The sequence below is a fragment of the Agelaius phoeniceus genome, chromosome 15, assembly GCF_051311805.1.
Source record: "Agelaius phoeniceus isolate bAgePho1 chromosome 15, bAgePho1.hap1, whole genome shotgun sequence".
Taxonomy (NCBI): domain Eukaryota; kingdom Metazoa; phylum Chordata; class Aves; order Passeriformes; family Icteridae; genus Agelaius; species Agelaius phoeniceus.
Window position 1 is genome coordinate 7144443 of NC_135279.1, and position 20638 is coordinate 7165080.

Consider the following 20638-nt stretch of genomic DNA (forward strand, 5'->3'; position numbering starts at 1 on the left):
CACAATTCTGCAATGCAGAAAACTCCTGGTGAAGCCAGTCTGTGTTGAAGGAAATTGCTTTTAAATCACAATGCTGGGTTTGGTTAGAAAGTTTAGAAGAGTTTTCCAAGAAAGTGGATTTAGAAAGGAAAGAGGTATTTGTGCATTTAAAACAAAAGCTTTCAACTTTATTTTCATTTTAAAATAAACGTTAAGGCAAGGTGGCTTGTTGGTGGATAAGGGATTTTTTTGGTAGAGAGTAAGGACTTTGGAACATTGACTGTTCCCATTGTGGTTTCTGTCCTTTCTGGGACCAACCTCACATATGGATAAGAGGTCTCCTTGGGCTGAGCTGAAGAACAGCATCTGCTTCAAGGGATATTAAAAAAGTAAATCCACCAGTCTCTAGAAAGATTATCAAACTTGTAAGCCAGTATTAAAAAAACAAAGCATTTAAAGGGGGAGACTTCCACACTGAAGCAACCCTGATACAAGTATTCTCCCAGGCTGCCTGTGCTATTATTGCTAATAAGGACTTTCCACCTCCCAACTAAATTATTTTTTTCTCATTTTTATCCTGAAGTGACAAAGTCTTGTGCTCATTGCTAACTTCGGGGGATGAACTGATCTCAAAGGTTAGTTTTACTTTTTACAACAAAGAAAACTAGATGAGCTGTCATGAAGCAAAGCCTTCATTTAAATACAACTACCTTTGGAAATAAGTTATGAAGAAACAGGTGCAAAGTAAATGGCTTTACAATTCATGTTAAACCTACTATAGTTTAAAAGTTCTCCCATAAGAAATTCCCCCTTTAAACACAGCAAGGTACAAGCCAAGAACTGTGCCTCTCTACAACAGAGTGCAAACTGCAGCTTAAAAGACTACAATCTATGAAGATGACTATCTAGACTAACTGGCCAGGTTTTAATACTTTTTCTCATCTATTACCAGCATCTAGAAATATTTACTGTGAAGTATCACTTGCTTACTGAGAGTACAGGCACATGCTTCAGCAATGGGGAAAAGAAACAATTCCAAACATTTTGCAAGCATACTCAGGTGCATACAGCCTCTTCTCAAACAAAAATCAGAAGTTTGATGGACAGTACTATAACAGCATGTCAAGCTATGAACAAATAATTATTGCAAGTAATAGCTGCAGACTAAGCCCTAAACACAATTTGTGCAACTATTTGCGTTCTTTCTGCACTAGTTCTGTGGAATTTTTGTTTTGTTTTTAAATAATTAAAATATTTAGTCTTAGAACACTGCAAGTGAGATTTCTGGAAGGCTGGCTAGGACACAGCATTTTTTGACCTGTTCAAGTTTGCAACTCCTCAGAGACCGCGGCCAAAGCGCACTCCTCCTGCAGACCTGCTTGGTGCGCCACGACCACGAGTCAACACTCAGTGAGAAGCAGCTCCAGTCTTTTTCCCAACCATTTACCTCTAATGCCTGCAAGTCTCCTCAATGCCACAGGTTTTTTGGTCCAAGAGTTGTTTATATCTCATGAAATAATTAAAAAAAGTAGAACCCCCACCCCCGGCCCCATTTTAATGAGTTCCTAACAACTCGTCCAAATCGTTCATCCACTCCTCTGAAGTCCTGTTTTTCAGCAAAGAGTCTATCAGGTCTGTGTCACCAGTTAAGTTCTGAAGTCCATTATTGCCTGACTGGCCGCTGTAGGCGAAAGGCAGCTCCTGACTGGTCGTCCTCACAGGGTACCCTTGGCTACAGTGCAGGTTTCCTCTGTTGGGAATTTGCTGATTTGGGTTCTGGTTGAAAGCATTCAGGTCTGGAACAGTCTGGTTGATGCCAGGCAGGACTTGCTGTGAGGGTACCTGCTGCTGTGCAGGCGCGTTTGTCCGCGGCTGCGCTCCCAAAGAGGACGATAGCATCTGCCCAGAGACGGCAGCGTTCATCGAGGTCATGGGCCTGCTGGTGCTTAGGCTTACCTGAGGCATTCCCTGGGCAAACTGCTGGTTGGACATCTTTAGATGTGTCTGCTGCATGTGGAAAGAGGAGTTGGCAGTAAATGGTCCTAAGCCACTGTTTGCTTGTGTCTGGTTGTTAATATTAGGGATACCTTGGTGCTGCCAAGATGGATTTTGAGCCCCCATAGCAGCTGGTACTCTTGCCATCTGTGGCTTAGATAAGGTTGCATTCAGTGCACCTTTATTGTGCTGCTGAGAAATATTTGAGTTTGGTAAGGTGTTCTGCCCATAGGCAGCAGGAACGGCAGCGCCCTGGCCCAAGCTGCCCTGTCTCTGCATGGGGGTCTGTCCATTGGCACTCGGGGCCGTGTGCTGGGGAACCATCTGGTTCATGCCAGGTGCCAGGTTGTACAACCCCCCACGCTGCATGTTCTGCATGCTGGGGTACTGAGACACCCCCCGCTCCTGCTGGCTGGAGCCCGACTGCAGTGGAGCAACAGGAGCGTGGCCAGGTCCCATCTGAATCATGTTCTGGCTCTGAGGGAACAGCCGAGGACTACTGGAGCTGGACTGTCCCAAATTACTGACCCCGGGCATGGCTGAAGATGACCCTGAAATACAAAGAAATATTTTGTTCATTAAATACCCCAGGCTCAACTAGAGCCAAGTCAGGCTTGTAGGCACAATAACCCACAAGAGAGATGCAGCTACATTTGTATAAATTGACCTCTGCAAACAATACACAGAGAGCAGGAGTTTAATTAAAGAGTGTCAACTGTGGCTCCAGTTAGCACCTCCACCTTGATCTCAAACACAGATATGCCAATGTCCTAAAAAAATCTGAATACCACTTCTAAGAGTTCAGCATCACTAATTTAAAAAAAATTATGACTTTAAAGGCAGGACTCTGATATTTCTTTGTGAACAAAGGTAAACACATATACTTTGAAGTGCATGCACAATTTACTAAGCTGTTAAAAAATACCTCTTACTGCACACACACACAGAGTCAGTCATTCCCTGCACACACAAGAGTGCATCTCTTATCATACAACTGTAGGGTTGCTAGTTCTGCATTTTCCCAATTCCAGGAATATCTTCTATTTATCTAATATAGAAATATCTAATTCAGAAATTTTTGATCAAGTATCCTTTGGATTTTCATAGTCAAGTATTCACTATGTTAATATGCAGTGCTGACAGCCAAGCAAGGTGATTTGGAAAAATGTTTTCTTAGCAAACCAAATATGGTCCTTTGTTACTGCAAATTCTGAGTTCAAAATTTCTTCTTGTAGAAGAAACAGCCCCCTATTTGAGGCAAAAAAAGCAGAAAAGCTCTGTAAAGTGTAGTGCATGTAACACCCCCCACACTTCTTGCAGTTCACCAAGGGAAACCTACCTACACTAATAATTTCACTACTTTCAAAACTAAAAGTAAGCTGCAGAATTTTTTCATATTTTATGATAGTTGAGGAATACTGGATCTCCATTGTTACTAACATTCTATCTGAATAAAACCAGAATTATCAAGAATAAATTCAAATTATACTGAATTAATTATCAACAAAGTACATGATAAAAACATCAGTGTTGAGGGAATGATGGGTGGCGGAAGAGTCCTACTGTGACAATATTTACAGTGAAGAGACAGCACACATATCAGGATTTAAGATGCAAAAAATAGTTGCAGTCATCATCACAAAGAAAAAATATTTTTAATGGTACTGCTGTTCATTATAGCAAAACCTACTCTATTTCTAACAGTTGTATGCCTATCTTTATGTAGAAAGGTGGCAAGATAAAAAATATTTCAGTGCAATAGTTGAAGGATGTTACTGATGTCTGTGTTAGCACACAACCCTTTTGCACTGGCATTGAGTTTTTTCAGTTCAGTAACAAAACCCAGCTGTAGCTGCACTTAACACTGCACAGGCATGAACACTGTCAGGGTGAGGGTATTACATTTCCATTTGCATCTTACCCCTTCAGTATTTATTTCTGCAGGAACATGGAGAACAAGAAAACAAAATGAAGGGAAATTTCACAGAATTAATACACTACAGACATACTAAGCTGTTTCTCATACAAAAAACCCCACATAGGACACTTCACATGTAATGAAGAGAATTCAAATTGCATTCCCTTCTAAAGGTAGCAGGGATAGAAATGTTAAGAGACTTTTAAACTCTTCCTAGAGATGAGAGAAATAACACACCACTTATCTTTCTTTAATGAGAGCCTGAGATAGATACAGGCAGTAGTGATGTCAGGCTTCAGAAAAAAAACCCTCTCAATCTTACTATATCAAAGATACAGAGAATTTCCAACCTGCATAATGAAATAGAAGTATAAAAAAAGGCCTGTAGAACAATGAAGGCACTTAAAAATTTTACTCATTTCCCAAACAACATTAAGAATCAGAAGCTTAAGTTGTCCCAGATAGCTGTGACCAGGGAAGCTGGTAATTTGCAACTGAATCAGAGTACAGGTCAAGAGCTTTTAAGGCACAGTGACATGTAATAAATTAATTAAAAGCTATCCAATCCAGGAAATTTGAAGACATCTTGGTTTTTCCTCCTGGTATTTTTGCTGCTATTGTTTGAACTGCCATGTTTGCTCACCTGTGAACTGTCCAACCTGTTGCTGGTAGGGGTTCTGTGGCTGATCCTGGTACTGGGGCGGAGGCCGCGTCAGGTGCCGCTGCAGCTGCTGCTCCTGCTGCTGCCGCTGCTTCTCCTGAAAAATGTCCAATGCAAGATATTTCAGAAACAGGTCAAGCTGTTTCCAAGGGCTATCTTGGAGAAAAACAAGTTGTCTGCATACTTTTATGCACAGCTGGTAATCAAAGGGGCTTCTGCAGCCCTACTGTCACTTCAGACTTTGTTCTCAAGGCTCAAACACAGTCAGCTTAATCTGATGAGTCACAAGACCAGGATCTCAAAAACAACAGCATGTACTACAGGAGTTACTGCATGCATGTCTGAAGCCTTTCAGAGATTGAAAATCTGAGATGATAGTCTCCTAATCATTAACATAATCAACAGGCATTTTTCGCCATACTCTAAAGACAAAAAGAGGTACAGGTACAAAAAGAGCAGAAGTGAGTGTATTAAAAAAAAACACATTTACATTTTTGGTCTTTATTTCCAAATGAATGTATTTTAGACCCCTCTTTAGAAATCAGTAAAAGTTCAAGTCAGAAATATCAAAAACTGAACATGTAAATACTTTCTAGTCCTTGTCTGCAAATATGAAAAGATACACACAAATCCATATTCTCATGTATCACAGGTTTTCCTAAAAGATTATGAAAAACTGCAGAACTAAGTCTGTAATAGAAGTCATACAAGTTTTGCAACCATTGTTTCAAACCACTTTCTTAGCAACGTGATCAAGTGAAACAAACCCTACTCATGACACAAAACAATTGTACCTCTTTAAAATAAAAAGCAGATTCAACCCACACCTATTTTATGATCAAACCATTTAAAAAATAAACCAAGCAAATTTTCTATTAGGAAACTTTGGGGGAAAATGAAATTTAAACTCTTGAGTGGAATGTAGATGTAGTGACAGTAGGCTCAGATTTTGACAGTGTTAAGAGCCATCTGGTTGATTTTACAATATGAAATGTATCAGGCACAGCATTTCTGTCTCTTCCACAGATACCTTCAGCCAGACTGAAATTCTGACATAACCAAGTAGTGACTCAATGCACAACTACTTGACTAAAAAGTTAACCAGAGCACAGCAGGGGATAGAAATTCTCCTCCAAGAGTATTGGGGTAAAGACACAAGGCAGAAGCCTTTAGAGAAGAGACTGGTGCCATGTAACAAACAGCAGATACACATCGCTACCACCCTTCCCAAATGTCTCCAGCTGAGAAGCTGTTGAGACATGCACAGGAATGAAGAGGGCAGGCTGCTTGACACAGGACCTGCTGCTTGCAGGACCAGTCAGACCTGAAAGAGGCTGACCACAGAAGCCAACAAGAGATGCCATAGCTCTGAGAGAAACCAAGAACTGCAAAACCTGGCCTGGAGAAGAAAATTAAAAAATACACAGAATGCCAAGTGAAAAGACAAATTTATAGTGGCAGGGAATGGCACTGGAGCTACCTGAAACTACAAGTTTCCTGCAAAGCAGACATCAGCAGATTCAGAAATCTTTTTGTAAAACTATATGCAGTATCATGTGTATCCAAAGGAACAAATATCAAATCAGAATGCTAACAAGACCTAGCTTGACTAGGCAGCACAAGGCCAAACAGTGTCTAAAGCTGTTCAGCTCCAAGGCAAAGCCACTCCTTATCTGAGACCAGAGTCCCAGTATCACTATAGAAAAATGGAAATTACACAAGTTAACTGTAGTTACCATAACTAGGACATGAATAAAGTATTTTCATAATATTGATATTTACTGCAGCAACATGTGCTGGCAAAGCAGAAGCAAACAGATAGGAAAATAATATTTTAATGCTATTTTTGAGATATGCTATTTATCACCTCCCCACTGTTCAGAGAAGTCTGACACCTGTTCTGTCCATTATTGTCCTAAGGAAACCTACTGGGCCACAGCTCTAGAGCTCTAACAAAGCTCTAACAATCACCATCAACCAGACATGCAAAAGCACAAACAAGAGGTCACACCCCATACTTCCTTTTCCCCCACCTGCTCTCAAAGAATACCTGTTTGTTAACATTCTGGAGAGTAATGATTATTCATCTTTGATATTTTATATTAATATACAAGTCACCAAAGACTGATTGATTTACTAAAGTATTCTAAGCTTATAGATCACATAACTTTTAGAGAAGATGTGATTTTATTGATGATTTGGGCATTTTCTTTCAGTCTTTAATAATATAATTCCCCCACAGTATTCCCTTAGTCCAAATTGTTTTAACCAAAATATCAAAAATACATCTTTACCAACAATCATACACTGCCAACCACATTTATATGTTTTGTCTACACTGGCTTCAGAACTGAGGGGGTTTTTCTGTCCCCTCTATTGAGACCTCAATTTCATCAGGATGTCTCCAGGTGATAAAAGAGCCATTGGCTAGGACTTGGCACAGCCATAGCTCCACAATCCTGCATATTCTACTACAACCTTCCCCATAAAAGGGTCTGTCATACATTTTCAGTTCAGAGGAGACTATAATTTCCTCCTTTCATAAAGCTTCTGATGAGCAGATGATTAAGGGAGACCTTAGAGCACTTTTCAATACCTAAAGGGGGCTTACAAGAAGGCTGGAGGGGGAAGTTGTCTCAAAAGGGCATGAAGTGATAGAGCAAGGAGGAATCCAAGACCTCCATCTGAAGGAGGTTAGGTTCAGATTAGATATTAGGAAGAAATTATTTACTGTGAGTGTGGTGAGGCATTGGAACAGGCTGTCCAGAGAAGCTGTGGCTGCCCCATCCCTGGAAATGTTTCAAGGCCAGGTTGGATGGAGCTTGGAGCAACCTGGTCTAATGGAAAGTGTCCCTGCCCTTGGCAGAGGAGCTGGAACTGAGATGATTTTTAAGGTTCTTCCCAATCAAACTATTCTCTAATTCTAAAACATCAAATGCTATTTCATGCACCAAAGCAAAGCAGCACAAATTACAAAACAGAGAGCTGGCCCCTCTCACCTGTTCTGCCAGCAAATGCTGCTGCCTCTGTTCCATTAGGAATTGCTGCTTCTGTTGCTCCATGAGCAGATGCTTTTGTTGCTGCTCTCTCTGCTTCTGCTGGTCCATCAGCATTTGGTGTTGCTTCATCACTGCTGCTTGCTGCTGATAAGCTGAGTTGCTGTGGTTACCTGCCATGGTGACATTTGGAGCCTGGGCACCCACCCCAGGGCCTGGGACAGAAACAGGAACACGAGGAACAGCAGGAGCAGGGTTCTGATCCTGCAGAACACAGGAAAAGGGACAAAAGTTACAGAAATGCAGTAACTTCTTCACATCTATACAGCACCAGACACAGAACTGCCAGTTTGGAGTTAGGGTCAGAAGCTCCACAACATTTAGGAATAGAGGTTTTAGCTCCAGTCTCAAAGTTCTTCCCAATTTCCAGCTCAAACAGGTCAGTATAGCTCCGTGTGCTTTTTTTCAGGCACTTACAAACTGCTCTTCAAACACCCCAGATTCACTTTATTTTAGTAGCAGTTTTTCAAACACTACATTTTATATTTTTGTTATACAAAGCATTTATTGAAATCCTGCCTCTTCTGTCAACATTTCACTCTGCAAGTGTTTATGTCTCCCATCCTAAAGCTTTTTTTAATATCAGAGAATTTACTATTTGCAGGTGAAGGGGAGAAGGCTTCCCCTGGTCAAAATGGGTCTTAAAGTATTTTTACAGCAATTCAACCATCACCATACACCACAGACAAAAAAAAATACTACTAGAGATAAGTCTGATATTATTAGTTTTTCTTAAGTCTGCATTTCTGTCAATTTTTTGAGACTGGAACTTGGGATAAGCAAAAATAACATGGAACATTCAAAAGCTGATACTGCCCCTTAGTACCAGCAAATCCCTTTGAAATTTGACAGTTTTCATCATTTTAAAGCACAGTTCAGCCTCATCTCTAATTACACAAACAAATGTTATGTTTAATTTAAGCACTCAGCTAATGGGGTTGGCTGTTGGTTCTCACTCTGCAGTTTCATAAGGAATCACAAGCCAAATACAAAGAATGCTGCACTAAGTTGTTCTGTGTGCAAGCTTTTGAGAAATTCTCCCAAAGCTTTCATCAGTATTTCTGTTAGTTCAGTGCAAGTGTGGCAGTGTAGACACAAGGTCACCCTCACATTTTTCAGTGAGGGGGAGATGTGACACACACAATCATCTCTACCCTTCCTCCATCAAAATGCTGTTAGACTGTTACTTCTGCCAGCTTTCAAAGAGATCCATTTTTTTTTACGAAGCACACATTGATCTCAAATTTCTATTTGTACATCGGTGTGGTCTTTATCACAGACTAATCAGAGCTTTTTCACAGGTTTTCTGTTTTGTTGAGGGAACATATGACTAGAGTTGGATCTCAAACAGGTTTTGCTGGAGGAACTTTAATCAAATACCTTTTCTTTTCAACAAGCCCTCTGCAATGTGCATTGCAGGTACATGTTACAGAATCCAATGAGTCCATACTTCCACCCACTACTACAGAAATTTTCACCTGCAGCATACCTGTAGTAACAGTTGTATACAAGGCAAAGGAGCACCATCTGGAATTTTCTGTTACAGGAAAACCTGAAGCATATGCTTCAAGCAAACAAACATTACCATTATTCATTCTTAATGATATATTTCTCTCCTATGCCATGCTTCTGAAATGCCCAGAGACTTAACCAATAAAAATCCATAGAACTGAAAGGCTCCACGGAACACCCAAGAAATCAGGAATGCAGCCCCCACTTCCACCTCTCTGCAAAAGTAGCTCTTTTAATAGTAAGCCAACTCTGACACAAGTAGGGACTAAAAACAAGGTAAAGAAATCAAAGCTTCTTTGAGAACACTGTGTAACACTACAGTTTTATACAAGTTATTTTAGTCAAAAGTTTACAAAGCATCTATTTATCTTTGTAAGTAGAAGCTTCTGTGAAGCACGACATAATTTGTTGCCCACAAAGTATATTAAGCTGGAAATCACACGTTACATGACCTAGAACCCAGTATTAAAAACTGTCCCCAGTGGGAAAAAGACCTCATGATTCTTGTTTAAGATTCTTGTATATAGGATTTTTCTTTTTAAAATCAATGAAAACATTTGAAACTATACCAAGGAATCTGCACTCCAGCCTTACCTACCCATCAACCTTAAATCTGCTACTGAGCAAAGGTAACTCAGGACATTCACCTGACCATGTGGCAGTCGGTAGGCAATGTTTCCAGGCTTGGGTTTCAACAGGATCATCCCATTTTGGTCGTCACCTACATGGGACAGTGGTGGCTGCTGGCGCTGCTGGATGTATGCCAGCATGGGAGTCTTGTTCTGCCCAGGCACTGCCACCCCCTGCTCACACTCTGCTTTGTAATGGGAAAGAGGTTTGGTGTTCCCATAGTCCAGCATGGAGCTTTGACTGTTCACAGGGTTCTGGTTCAAGCTGTTTTGCTGATGACCCAAAATGTTCACATGGTAATTGCCTCCAGCTCTTGGTGAGCTTTTATTTCCCAAATTAGGCATCATGAGTTTCTGATTGTTGAAGTCTGGCTGATAAACTGATGGGCTAGTAGGATTTTCCATGGTATATGGGACAGCCAGTGGACTATGGGAAGGCCCAGGCTGTTGCCATGTTGACATCTGATTTGCTTGGTGGACTTGTGAAGCTTGTTGCTGGTTCTGCAACATCTGATCTCTCTTCTGCTTGGCAGCAATCTGCTGAAGTTGATGAGCAGAAGACATTTCTTTGGCACCTCCTGCACACTTCCCAGGTAACAACACAGGCCTCTGGATGTTCTGAGAGTGGTTTGATGCCTGCATCATGGGCTGATTAGGATTTTCAGCCATTGACTGACTGGAAGGCTGGAACATAGCCTGAGAACTAACAACCGTTGTAGAAGCGGCACTTACAGGTACAGAAGCAGCACCAATAAATGCTGAACCTGAAGAAGTAGGTCTAACCTGGGGAGATCCCAGCTGCTCTTGTTCAAAGGGTGCTGGGGAAAACTCAGTCTTTATGTTAATATCTTGTGGTAATGGAGTCTGTGCAGCTGAGTTTGAAGAATCTGCATCTTTTTTGTCTTCAAAGTCATCATTAAAGAGATCCTTCATGTCTTCATCGGGCACTGATCTATTGAGCTCCTCAATAAGTTCCTTCCATTCTTGCTCGTTCAGGTTAAGATCAGGCATCAGGTTATTCTGAGATATAGAACCCCCTGCTACAGGATTCATACAGGGAAGCTCATCTACAGGCTCCTGCTTCAGCTCTTTGTTCAAACTCAGAGGAAATGAATCATCAGCATCACCACCTCCATTCATCTGCAGGCTGGAATCTGGAAGACACTTCTTGCTGATGCCATCGAGCCCCATTGGATGTTTCCCATTGAGTTGTAAGGTATCACCAGTACCAGATTTCTTGTCAAGATGATGGAGTGGAGACACAGGGGGCATTCCATTGGAAGAACCACTCACTCCCAGACCGTCCTCACGACGCAGTTTCTTGGACACAGAAAACACATCACCATAGCCATTCTGCTGGTCTCCATTCTGAGGGGAAGCAGCACTATCAAGCTTTCTTTTCACAGTCTCATGGAGCTGCTGAAAAAGAAAAGGAATATTTTAGTTATGTAGTTCTATATTACACAGATCTGGATTTTTATTTCTTACCAGAACATTGTCTTGCTCTGAACAAAACATTTCAGAAAAAAAAAAATCAAAGATTGCATCTTTGTTTTGCTAAGATTTTGTTTTACAAGTCAGCACATGAGATTACTTCCTCACTATAATCTCTTACAGAAATTTTTCAAAAAACATTTACTACTTTAAACAGACACTTCCTCCTTCAGACAAAACTAGAAGCTGCCAAGTACTCTGACAACAAAAAGTTGAAAAATGGCTGTGAACTGGAATATGTTATGATTTTTCCTATTCAAAAGGAGAAAAATATTAAATAATGTTAAGAATCAAATTTCAGATGAGAATAAAAACCTGTATTCTATTTGATGTATGTACACATACAGTATAATTGTTCCATGAGACTCTTTCATAAAAGTCTCATATTTAAATATTTATAAAGTAGTCCCACATTTAAATATTTAGGAAAAACGACTAATTCTCTTGTGATAATATCTTTTAGAGAAGAACTGTGTATATAAATTTTGTACACAATCACACTTTTGGCACTGAAGCAAAACCAATTTGTCACTTAGCGACCATTGCTTCACACTTGTGGAAAATGCAATTCAGAGTTCAGCCAGTTCTATCACAGCAGAGCAAGTTCATTCCATTCCTCTTTTCTCCTGAAGTATTTGCCAGCTGCTCTGACCACCAGAGCCCTAAGCAGCTCCACAGTTGGCCTCTCACAGATGGTGAAGGCACAGATTCTCTTTCTCGTGGTGCCACCTAGAAGCGACCAGCGGCTACAGCAGCAACTTCACAGCCAGAGCCTGAGCACCTTTGTTCAACTTCTCCTTCTTGCCAGCATTCTTGCAAATATAAATGTTCTTTCTATTGACCTCAAAAGCATCTGAAAACAGAATTCCTGCACACATCAAAGGTGACTATAAACTTTCCCTTCCCTCAGGTGCATTCTGTAAAAAAATCTGAGCTTTGCTGGTGCTGGAACGCTCCACCAACGCAGACAAACCTGCGGGGCAGAGACGCTGCTCCAACAGCGTGGGGAGCTGGAGGAGGGAGCTGCCATCAGCTCCCAGCCTGGGTCAGACACCCTGGTGCATCTCAGCAGGACCCTCGACAGGAATCTCCACCAAGAGCCACCCATCTGAGGTGCAGGGTCACTGAACAACAGCCCTCGAAGAGGGCAGGAAAGCAGCTCATCAAACAAACCTCATGACAAGGATGGTTCTTTTCATATTACCTGCAGTGTTCACAAGGCAGTCCACTAACCCCTGGGGAAAACTCTATCCAAGGAAAAATGGGAAACCTCAAGATCTCAGCACTCAAGCAAGAGGCTAGATGCTGGGCCAGCATAAATTATCAGAAGAATTTTACACATTTGCCTGAGCAACAGCATTCTTTGATTTACAGACAGAAGGACTGGTTCACAGTTAATTGTTCCTATTTTTTTTAAACCATCTACAGTGAGCTGATCTTTGGGGGCAAAGAAACCCCAGACCATCTGTTTAATTCCTGCACAGGTAACAGCAAAAAAAACCCCACTATTTGTTTAATGCTTGCATAGGTAACAGCAAAGCCTTATTTTTATCTGTGGGACAGACTCCAGCTTCCCTGGAGACTGTGATCTTCTAGATGGCTCATGGAAATAGCAGCAGAATAGCAAGATCAGCAGAAGACTGAGTAGGATGAGGTGAGGTGTACATCTGGAGAGGAGGCTGGAACTTGAAATCTCTTAATTTGAACATCAGGTCCTTAGTTTGGAGTAGCAGCTCTCTAGTGCATTTTTCAAATACCAACTCGAAAGAATAACAGAAATTTTGCTTTTTTGTAAAAAGACAAAACAACAGAGAGCAAAAAACCTCAACTCCATCACAACCTTTGGCTTTCAGCGTTTCCCATTGTTTACTTCATACTCCCACCAGGAAAACTGAAGCTCAAGGTGGATGAGTAACTTGCCCAAGGTTATATGATGAGTCAAATTACTCAAAGTTTGGGAATGGGTCCTCCTTAATTCTAAATACTTAGGGAAAAACCCCACTCCTGAAAACTTACATCAAAATAATGGCTTCGTTTTGTGAGCTACACTCACTGCAGTCTAGAAAAAGACACAAACCCCTAATATCCAGCTCAGGAACTCTCAGATCTCTATGGATTTTAACAGTCATAACACTCAGATATCTGATCCTTGGAGACATTTTGACTGTAAGTTGCTTGGGACAAAATCCTCCTTTCACCTAAAACTGTATTCCTTTGGAGAAAAAAGGGAGATTAAGTTCCTCCCCAGTTTGTCTGTGTCTATCCAAATAATCTGGTCTGAGGGGAAAAATAACAAGCTGCATGTGAGATACAAGTCAGACTGCAAGCTATCTACATATCAAGCTCTCCAACAGAGTTCTCAAGGCAAGAAAAACCTGTTCTCTTCTGCCAAAACTCATGAAAAAACCAACCAACAGATGGATGAAGTAAAGCATTGCTTGCTAGTCGCTAAGAAACCCCCTTCAGCTTTAAGTTTTTTGTTCACTACCTGTAAGGCACATCCTGTAAGGCACAGTGTTCCTCCAGTATGCTGTCCATCATTTCCTCAGCAGAATCAATCCATTTTATTTGTAACACTGAGCCAATCATTTCCACTGTCACAAGATCAGATACAGAAGTGTCCTCTCATTTTCTCAGCCTATTCAATTTTCCAACAAAAGATGAACTTTCTAGATCACTGCTATCTAGCTATGCCTAAAAATATTACCCCAAAAGCATTTATCTGAAGGATTTATACCAATATAGGAACAGTACAAGGCAGGGGATGTGAGCTGGCCTCAGTCCTTTGCCCAGGACAGGTCAGAGAGTTTGTCAAAGAGCCTGAGGGGCCACAGGCTGCACCTCCTCCATCACCTGAGCTGCATTTTATTCACCTGAGCAGAACACACAGTCCTCAACGTGGCCATAAACACTTCCTTGGCAGGAGCACACATGCTCAACTGTGCATTCCTCATGCACAGAACACAAGCTGACAAAACCCAGGTGGCATCCATGACAACAAAAGGTGTCCAACACAGCAGCCTCTGGCCATGGAACTCACACACTGACAAGGAGACAGGCCTGCAATGCCAGAGATGGATGCGTGCCCAGGCAAATGACAAAGCTTCCAGCAGAAACAGAGAGCACACAAAGCATTTTGATAGATTCAATCTCTGTCTTAAACCCACCAGCTTTACCACAATGGTGCTCAGCCCTACTGTAGTCTCACTGCAGGAGCAAATTGACTGACTTCATAAAAGCTGTCCAAGAACTACAACAGAAGCCCAACAAGAAACCAGAAAAGTTTGAAAACTTAATCTCTTGCTTGTCTGTTAGCACTGGCAGAATTCAAAACTTCAGAGGCGAGGGCACTGCTCTCTTACTGCCTTGGTGGGAAGGGGCATGAATCACTGATCAAAACAGTGGTACAAAGTTGTTCTGATTGGTTTTGTTAGGTTTTTTTTTTTTTCAGATGTTTTTGTTTGTTTGTTTGGTGTTGACTATTTTGGTGTGGACTTAATACCTGAAACTAGATTTAGATAATAATCTGAAACCAATGACATTTCAATGCATTAGAACTTAACAGGCATGAAAATTTAGATCACATTATTTGCTTGAAAGCAAAAACCCTTTACCATTCAGAACAGCTAAACTGAGAAAAGTCAGCTAAAGTCCTTTTGCAAAAATCCAGTACTTTGCTATACTTGGAGACCTGTAACTGAAGATGGTAAATACATATATATAGATATATATACACAAACTGTATGCAGGTTTCATTTAAAAAAAAAACAAGCCACCTCATGAACATGGCAGAAAAGAAACTTCTTAAAAATCTGGTACTCATACTGTGTCTCTCAGGCTCTGTAATGTTCTTATTTGGCTTTTTAAAGCATCTGTTACAGAGGTTTAAATATTCTTACAGGATTTAGTAGAGCTTTAATCTATTGTATTTCATTTCAAATTAGTTTATCATTTACATATCAGTACTAAGTCTACAAGAATTTGTTCTGATATACAAGCAAGAGAAACATAATGCTGGACATTTTCAAAGAAGAAATGCTATATTAGACTACAAGCATAAGAAAAAACTAGCTCCAATATGGCTCCTAGCATTCTCAACTAGAAGGGAAAACCAGATGAGAATACATCCATGGAAGCAGCAGTATTGCAGCACAGATAAGCCCCCATGTACCACAGTTCACAGTAGGTACTCTACAGACACTGATTCTCCTCTCCTGCCTCACTAAGGACAAGAGCAACAAAGATGACAACTCCTTAAGCTGGAATAACAATGCAAATACCAGACATCATAGTGTATGAATTTTGGATAGAAAACATAACATTCTGACTACACCCCATAGCAAGAACTCCCCCTTTACTGTGCATCTACCCTCAGCTTCCAAAGTAGCATTCTCCCTGCAAGGAAAGCATTTTATTACCCAATGTGTTCCTGCATTCCACTGTGCTTTCAGAACCAAACTGCTGGACTCTTTTTTAATTTTTACTTTAATTCCAGCAGACTTTTGTATTTGGGTGACTGCCTGCTGGAGTGAAGAAGGGCTGTGGATAGGCATGTCTATAAATATCTCAAGCCTGCATTAGTCACAAGGGGCAGCTTCTGCTACAGGAATTGTTCTGCTGAATCAAAAAAACTCCTGTGCCTTCAGCTGCAATGCCGGATCCTCCACCTCACTTGAACTTAAACAGCAGCAGCAGCAGCTCAGTCACTCCCAGATCCTTACAACTTAGGAAACATCACTGCATATCTAACTAATCTGGTAAGGGAAATGTTTCAAACATAAAACAATACCTCACAGAGAATTAAAAGGAGACAAAGCAAAACCTGTCTGAGTTGTTGGGCAACAAACTATCAGACTTGTCAGCAAAAACAAACAATGGTAGCAAGACTACACTGCACCATGGCTATATATAAATAACATGTAAATAATTTGCTATCTTTGTGGTAAAACATAATTTCACAATTTAACACCCCTATACCACAGCTTACACAAAAATGAGGTCTTCTGAACAGTTAAGAGTACCAGCCCGAGCTTTGTTAGAGGAACATCATTAACACTTGTCAGTACACTATGGGCAATCTATTCCCTTTAATTTATTACTTTAGGTCTTTCAACAAAGAAACAGTGCATTGCCCTCCTTGGACTTCAATTTCATTTAAAACTGTTTACTTGGTGCCTTTGCTTAATTTAGTATTTAACTAATATTAATGCAAAACATCTATCACTCCCAAATAAATGCTGCTCTTCAGCTTTAACACAAAGCCTTCTCAAGACAGGCCACTGACTCGACTTCTGTGCTCATTCCAGAAATACTGTTTGTGGTTTTGTGGCAGTCCTAGACAAAGCAAGCTCTCTGCACAACAACTGCTCTCAGGTGGGGAAAAAAAACCCAGTAAGAAACAGGGAGCAGCTCTCCTTCCAAGACACCACATCATAAAACAAGGAGTGGAGATGAAAATCCAGATCTTTGCCATTCTCCTCATTCCCATGTCAGTGAAACCGCTTCTGTTCAGCTCAGCCATACACTGCCTTTTTGTCTACCACAGAAATGTAAGGAAGCCAACCTTTCTCTTGCAGAGAATTTAAACACCATTATTTGATGAACTTTCATGTATCAGAAGCAGGCAGAGAAAAAAAATGTTCTAGGAGACAAGCCCCATCTCTTCCCAATATCCCTGTTTCTCAAAAATGGAAGATTAACAAAGCAAACACATTATCCAAAGATCAAGCACCTTCTACTTTGAACACAGCCTTAATACTGTCATGTTAAAGAACAGAAATGGGAAGTAGATGTCAACATTTGTATTTCCCATTAAATAATGGTCTGGCAGTTTTTTAGAAGCTAGAAGGTTTTTCAACATTTTTCTCAAATGAAGTGCAGGCCTAAGTGATGCACAAATAATCCAAGGTATTTCTGTATCAATGCTGTATTCTCTCAATTTCTGTAGCTCAAATTTTACAGTTGCTAAGTAAGAAATCAAGGAAGAACCTACCCCTTACTTCTGCCTGTACACAAGATCCATCTAACTTCAGGATCTAAACCAGAGCAAAGACTAATGGAAGAGAGAATATCTGATTTTGTCCACATGACAAATCACACAAGACACTAAGGAGGAAATTGTGGTGCCACCCTGTGACTATTGTGGATTTACAGAAGGTGCTCTGCAGCACAGCACCTAGCAGTGCCCACACTGTCCACACCTGGGGCAATGCAGCTTCATGTCCTACTGCTACAAGAGCTCACAAAAGCCTTCACCTTTACATGAACTGCTCTCTCCTTCAGGGACCAAAATAAATGCTTCATTAATGGTCAACATAAAGTACCAATTTCCAAGAGCAGATTGATATGCAGCTTCACAGAAAAATCTGGACTGTTACAGCAGCAACAGCTGATATAATGCATGTTGCAGTGAGCTAGCAGCATTCTTTGGAAAGGATGTGTCCAGGACGTTTTAAAAGACAGTTCTGGTGTTCATCCAAACTTTACTGAACACTGGAAATCAAGCCCATATCCTTCCCATTCAAAGCACATGCTTGGTCTTGATAATGGCAACACGATGGATAGAGGTAAAATACCAACCTAGAGAGGGACCTTCTGGGCCAGAGGAAATAAATTAGCAGCAGAGGTGGTGTTGTTGTGTTTTTTTCCAAGACTTGAATTACTAAGCAAACCAACTTTATACCCCAGTAACGAGGTGATGAATCAGCAGCTGCAATTAAGCTCACAGTCATGGATCCTAGGAAGGAAACAGCAGGCCAGCCCGGGGAAGAGTCATTCATACACTAAACCCCTCTTCTGTTGTGTAAATTGGCCACTGGCAGCAGCTTCCTGTACAAGGGCTTCCCCCAAGATGTGCAGTGCTCTTCAGAACCTACTGCTGTTGAGAGCCCTCATTATAATGGATGCTAATTAGATCAAATCCACATCCAAAGTGATTCAAGAGAAACAACACCAATGAATTAGAGACATCTTTCTTTCAGAAGATCAATATGAAGTCGTGTGGCTGCAGTTTAAGCAACAGGATTTGACATGCTAAAGAGCCCTGAGTGTAATGAAAATACACATTATTAAGGGGTAGAGCCCCATATGCAAAAAGCCCAAGAGCCCAGCAGGAAATAAACAGAACTTCCACCAAGGTTTTAGAAAATAAAAACGAGTTTGAGTAATTTTTGTTTTGACACAAGTTTACATTCAAGATCAGTCTGCTAAACAACAGCTAACTGTAAAGTTTTGTAGAATCAGTGTCAGGAATGCACAAGGTTTCCTCTCTTCCTCAAGTACCCTTCTGTAGCAGCCCTCTGAGGTGCTCTAACTGTGTCACAAGGACCTCAGTCTTCTCAACAGTCAGCAAGTCCTCGAGTCTCATAGGTGTATTAGCAAGAACAGAAACAATTCAGTCAAGTAACACTTTCAGTTTATCTTGTAAAGACTACAAACTGCACCCAGGCTGCCTAGTGCTGGTCACAGTAAAGATGACACAGATAAACCCCCTTCAGTATTTCACATTATGTCCTGGACACGCAAGCATATATAAAAGCTCTATTGTGATTCTATTTTAAAAACAGTAGATTAGGTCCAAGACACAGAGAAGTATGTCCTCCTTCCTTTCTAATCCAATCAAATACACAGAGAACCCTAAAAATATTATTTATTCTATTTATTAACCTAGGAATATCTTTGTTTACCCAGTGTCCCCTTTTAAAGACACTCAGAGTGCTACTGAATCATTTTCATGCAGGCCACCATTTAAAAATACCTGATTTTAAGGCAGACAGGTATTAGGACAGGCAGCCCTTAAGAGGTTATCCTACTAACCTACATTACTGACACATTAGCACACAGCCGTATATTTAAAGGGCCCAGAATAAGTTAAGCAACAGCTATCTTGATATACAAACAGGGCTATGTGAATATGTCCCGACAACCAGAAATGCTAGAGAAGCCAGAGAAACATTAAGATTTTGAGCTAAGCCAGTTTTTAATGGGTGGAGTGGGATTCTCATAGTGTTCACACCCACTAGAGTGAGCGGCAAACAAGCAGCTGCCTTTCCACTGAAATTCTTTCCAATATGAACCAGAATTAACAGACACATTGTCTTAAAACTTCCCCCCACTAGTAAGCATATCCTTATCAAATGACTCCACAAAATCCTGACACCCCAAACTGAAAACTTAAGCAAGCAAACAAAAATCTAAAGGCACCGCAGTATTAATACCCCTCTGACAGTTTCTGCAGGGGCATTTTAGGTGAATTAGCCAGAAATATGATTCACAAAATACTCTGAATGATTTAAGCATCACAGAAATCCTGCCTCTACCCCTACCCCACCATGCCACAGCTTTTCTATACTCTTCCAGCGTGCAGAGGTGACGAGCGAAAACAAAACAGCCCTTATCGGCTGCGAAGTTGTAACACAGCAGACAGGGCACTCCGCAGAGCAGCCCCAACCCCAGCCCTCGAACCGCAGGCCACCACACCAGCAGCGAGAGCTCGTTTTGCTTCCCCCATCCCGCTCCAGACGAGAGGTGCCGGTGCCAGCCGGGCACGACCGCCGGTCCCTCCCCGGCCCCAGCACCCGGCCCCGGGCGGCGCTTACCGCGATCAGGGCGCTGCTGCGGCCGTGCTGCTGCTCTCCGCTCGCCGCCTCGCCGTCCAGCCCGTTGGCTCCGCTCCTCTCGGCGCTGCCCGCGGCGGCGGCGGGCGGAGGGGGCGCGGGCGGCGGCGGCGCCGGGGGCGGCTGCCGGTGTTTGCCGGCCCGCTTGGCCTTGGCCTGCAGGCAGCGCTGGTGCAGGGCGAAGGTTTGCTGGCGCTCCAGCTCCAGGCGCTCCGGGGACACGGCCTGGTAGCGGGACTCGCAGGCGCTGTGGTGCCGCCGGCAGAGCTCGATGCGCCGGCGGAGCCGCTCCATCACCGCGCTGTGCCGCGGCACCACGAACTCCGCCATGGGGCAGGGGGGCAGCACCATGGGCCGGGCGGCGAAGGGGCGGCCGCCGCCGCTCACCGGCTGCTCGCTCCGGCGCCCGCCATGGCGAGGCCTCCGCCGCCCCTCCCGCCGGCCTTACCTGCGCTCCCCGCCGGGATCGTCCCGGGTCTTTCCCCCCGCCCGGCCCGGCGCCCGCTCCTCTCCCCTCCGCCCCACTTCCTCCTTCTGCCCCGAGCCCGGCGCCGCTCCGCTGCCCCGCTCTCCCTCAGCCCTGCCCGCCTCGCGGAGCCCAGCGGAGCCCACCGCGCTCCCTCCGCCGCCGCCCTCAGGCGCGGGCCGGCCCGGACCCCCGGCCCCCCATTGTTGTCCGCGCCGCCGCCATCTTGAAATTGTTTTTCCCCTCCAGAGCCGAGTTGAGAATAAATGGGCGGAGCTTCCTGGGTGGGGGGGTACGTCACGGCGCGCGGCGC

General features: G+C 42.6%; 1 protein-coding gene across 2 annotated transcripts; it reads right to left on the reverse strand.

Annotated features, from left to right (window-relative positions):
- Positions 1-137: 137 nt before the first annotated feature.
- Positions 138-20604, reverse strand: MAML1 (mastermind like transcriptional coactivator 1). Of its 2 annotated transcripts, none has more exons than XM_054642627.2 (5): positions 19842-20604; positions 9769-11166; positions 7553-7813; positions 4536-4650; positions 138-2525 (listed from the first exon to the last, which is right to left on the reverse strand). In XM_054642627.2, exons 1-5 carry the CDS (start codon positions 20208-20210, stop codon positions 1534-1536), a joined length of 3135 nt encoding a protein of 1044 aa, XP_054498602.2. In that variant the 5' UTR covers positions 20211-20604; the 3' UTR covers positions 138-1533. The 2 variants fall into 2 exon arrangements, with proteins under 2 accessions (XP_054498602.2, XP_054498601.2); XM_054642626.2 differs by having other exon boundaries at positions 9769-11169.
- Positions 20605-20638: the final 34 nt, after the last annotated feature.

Excerpts from the sequence above, each read along its gene's own strand:
- MAML1 (XM_054642626.2), bottom strand. The coding sequence starts at position 20,210 with ATGGTGCTGCCCCCCTGCCCCATGGCGGAGTTCGTGGTGCCGCGGCAC. Across the intron at positions 11,170-19,841 it reads GCAGCAGCGCCCTGATCGCG|CAGCTCCATGAGACTGTGAA; the intron begins GTAAGCGCCGCC and ends TTTCTTTTTCAG. Across the intron at positions 2,526-4,535 it reads ACAGGTTGGACAGTTCACAG|GGTCATCTTCAGCCATGCCC; the intron begins GTGAGCAAACAT and ends TTTGTATTTCAG.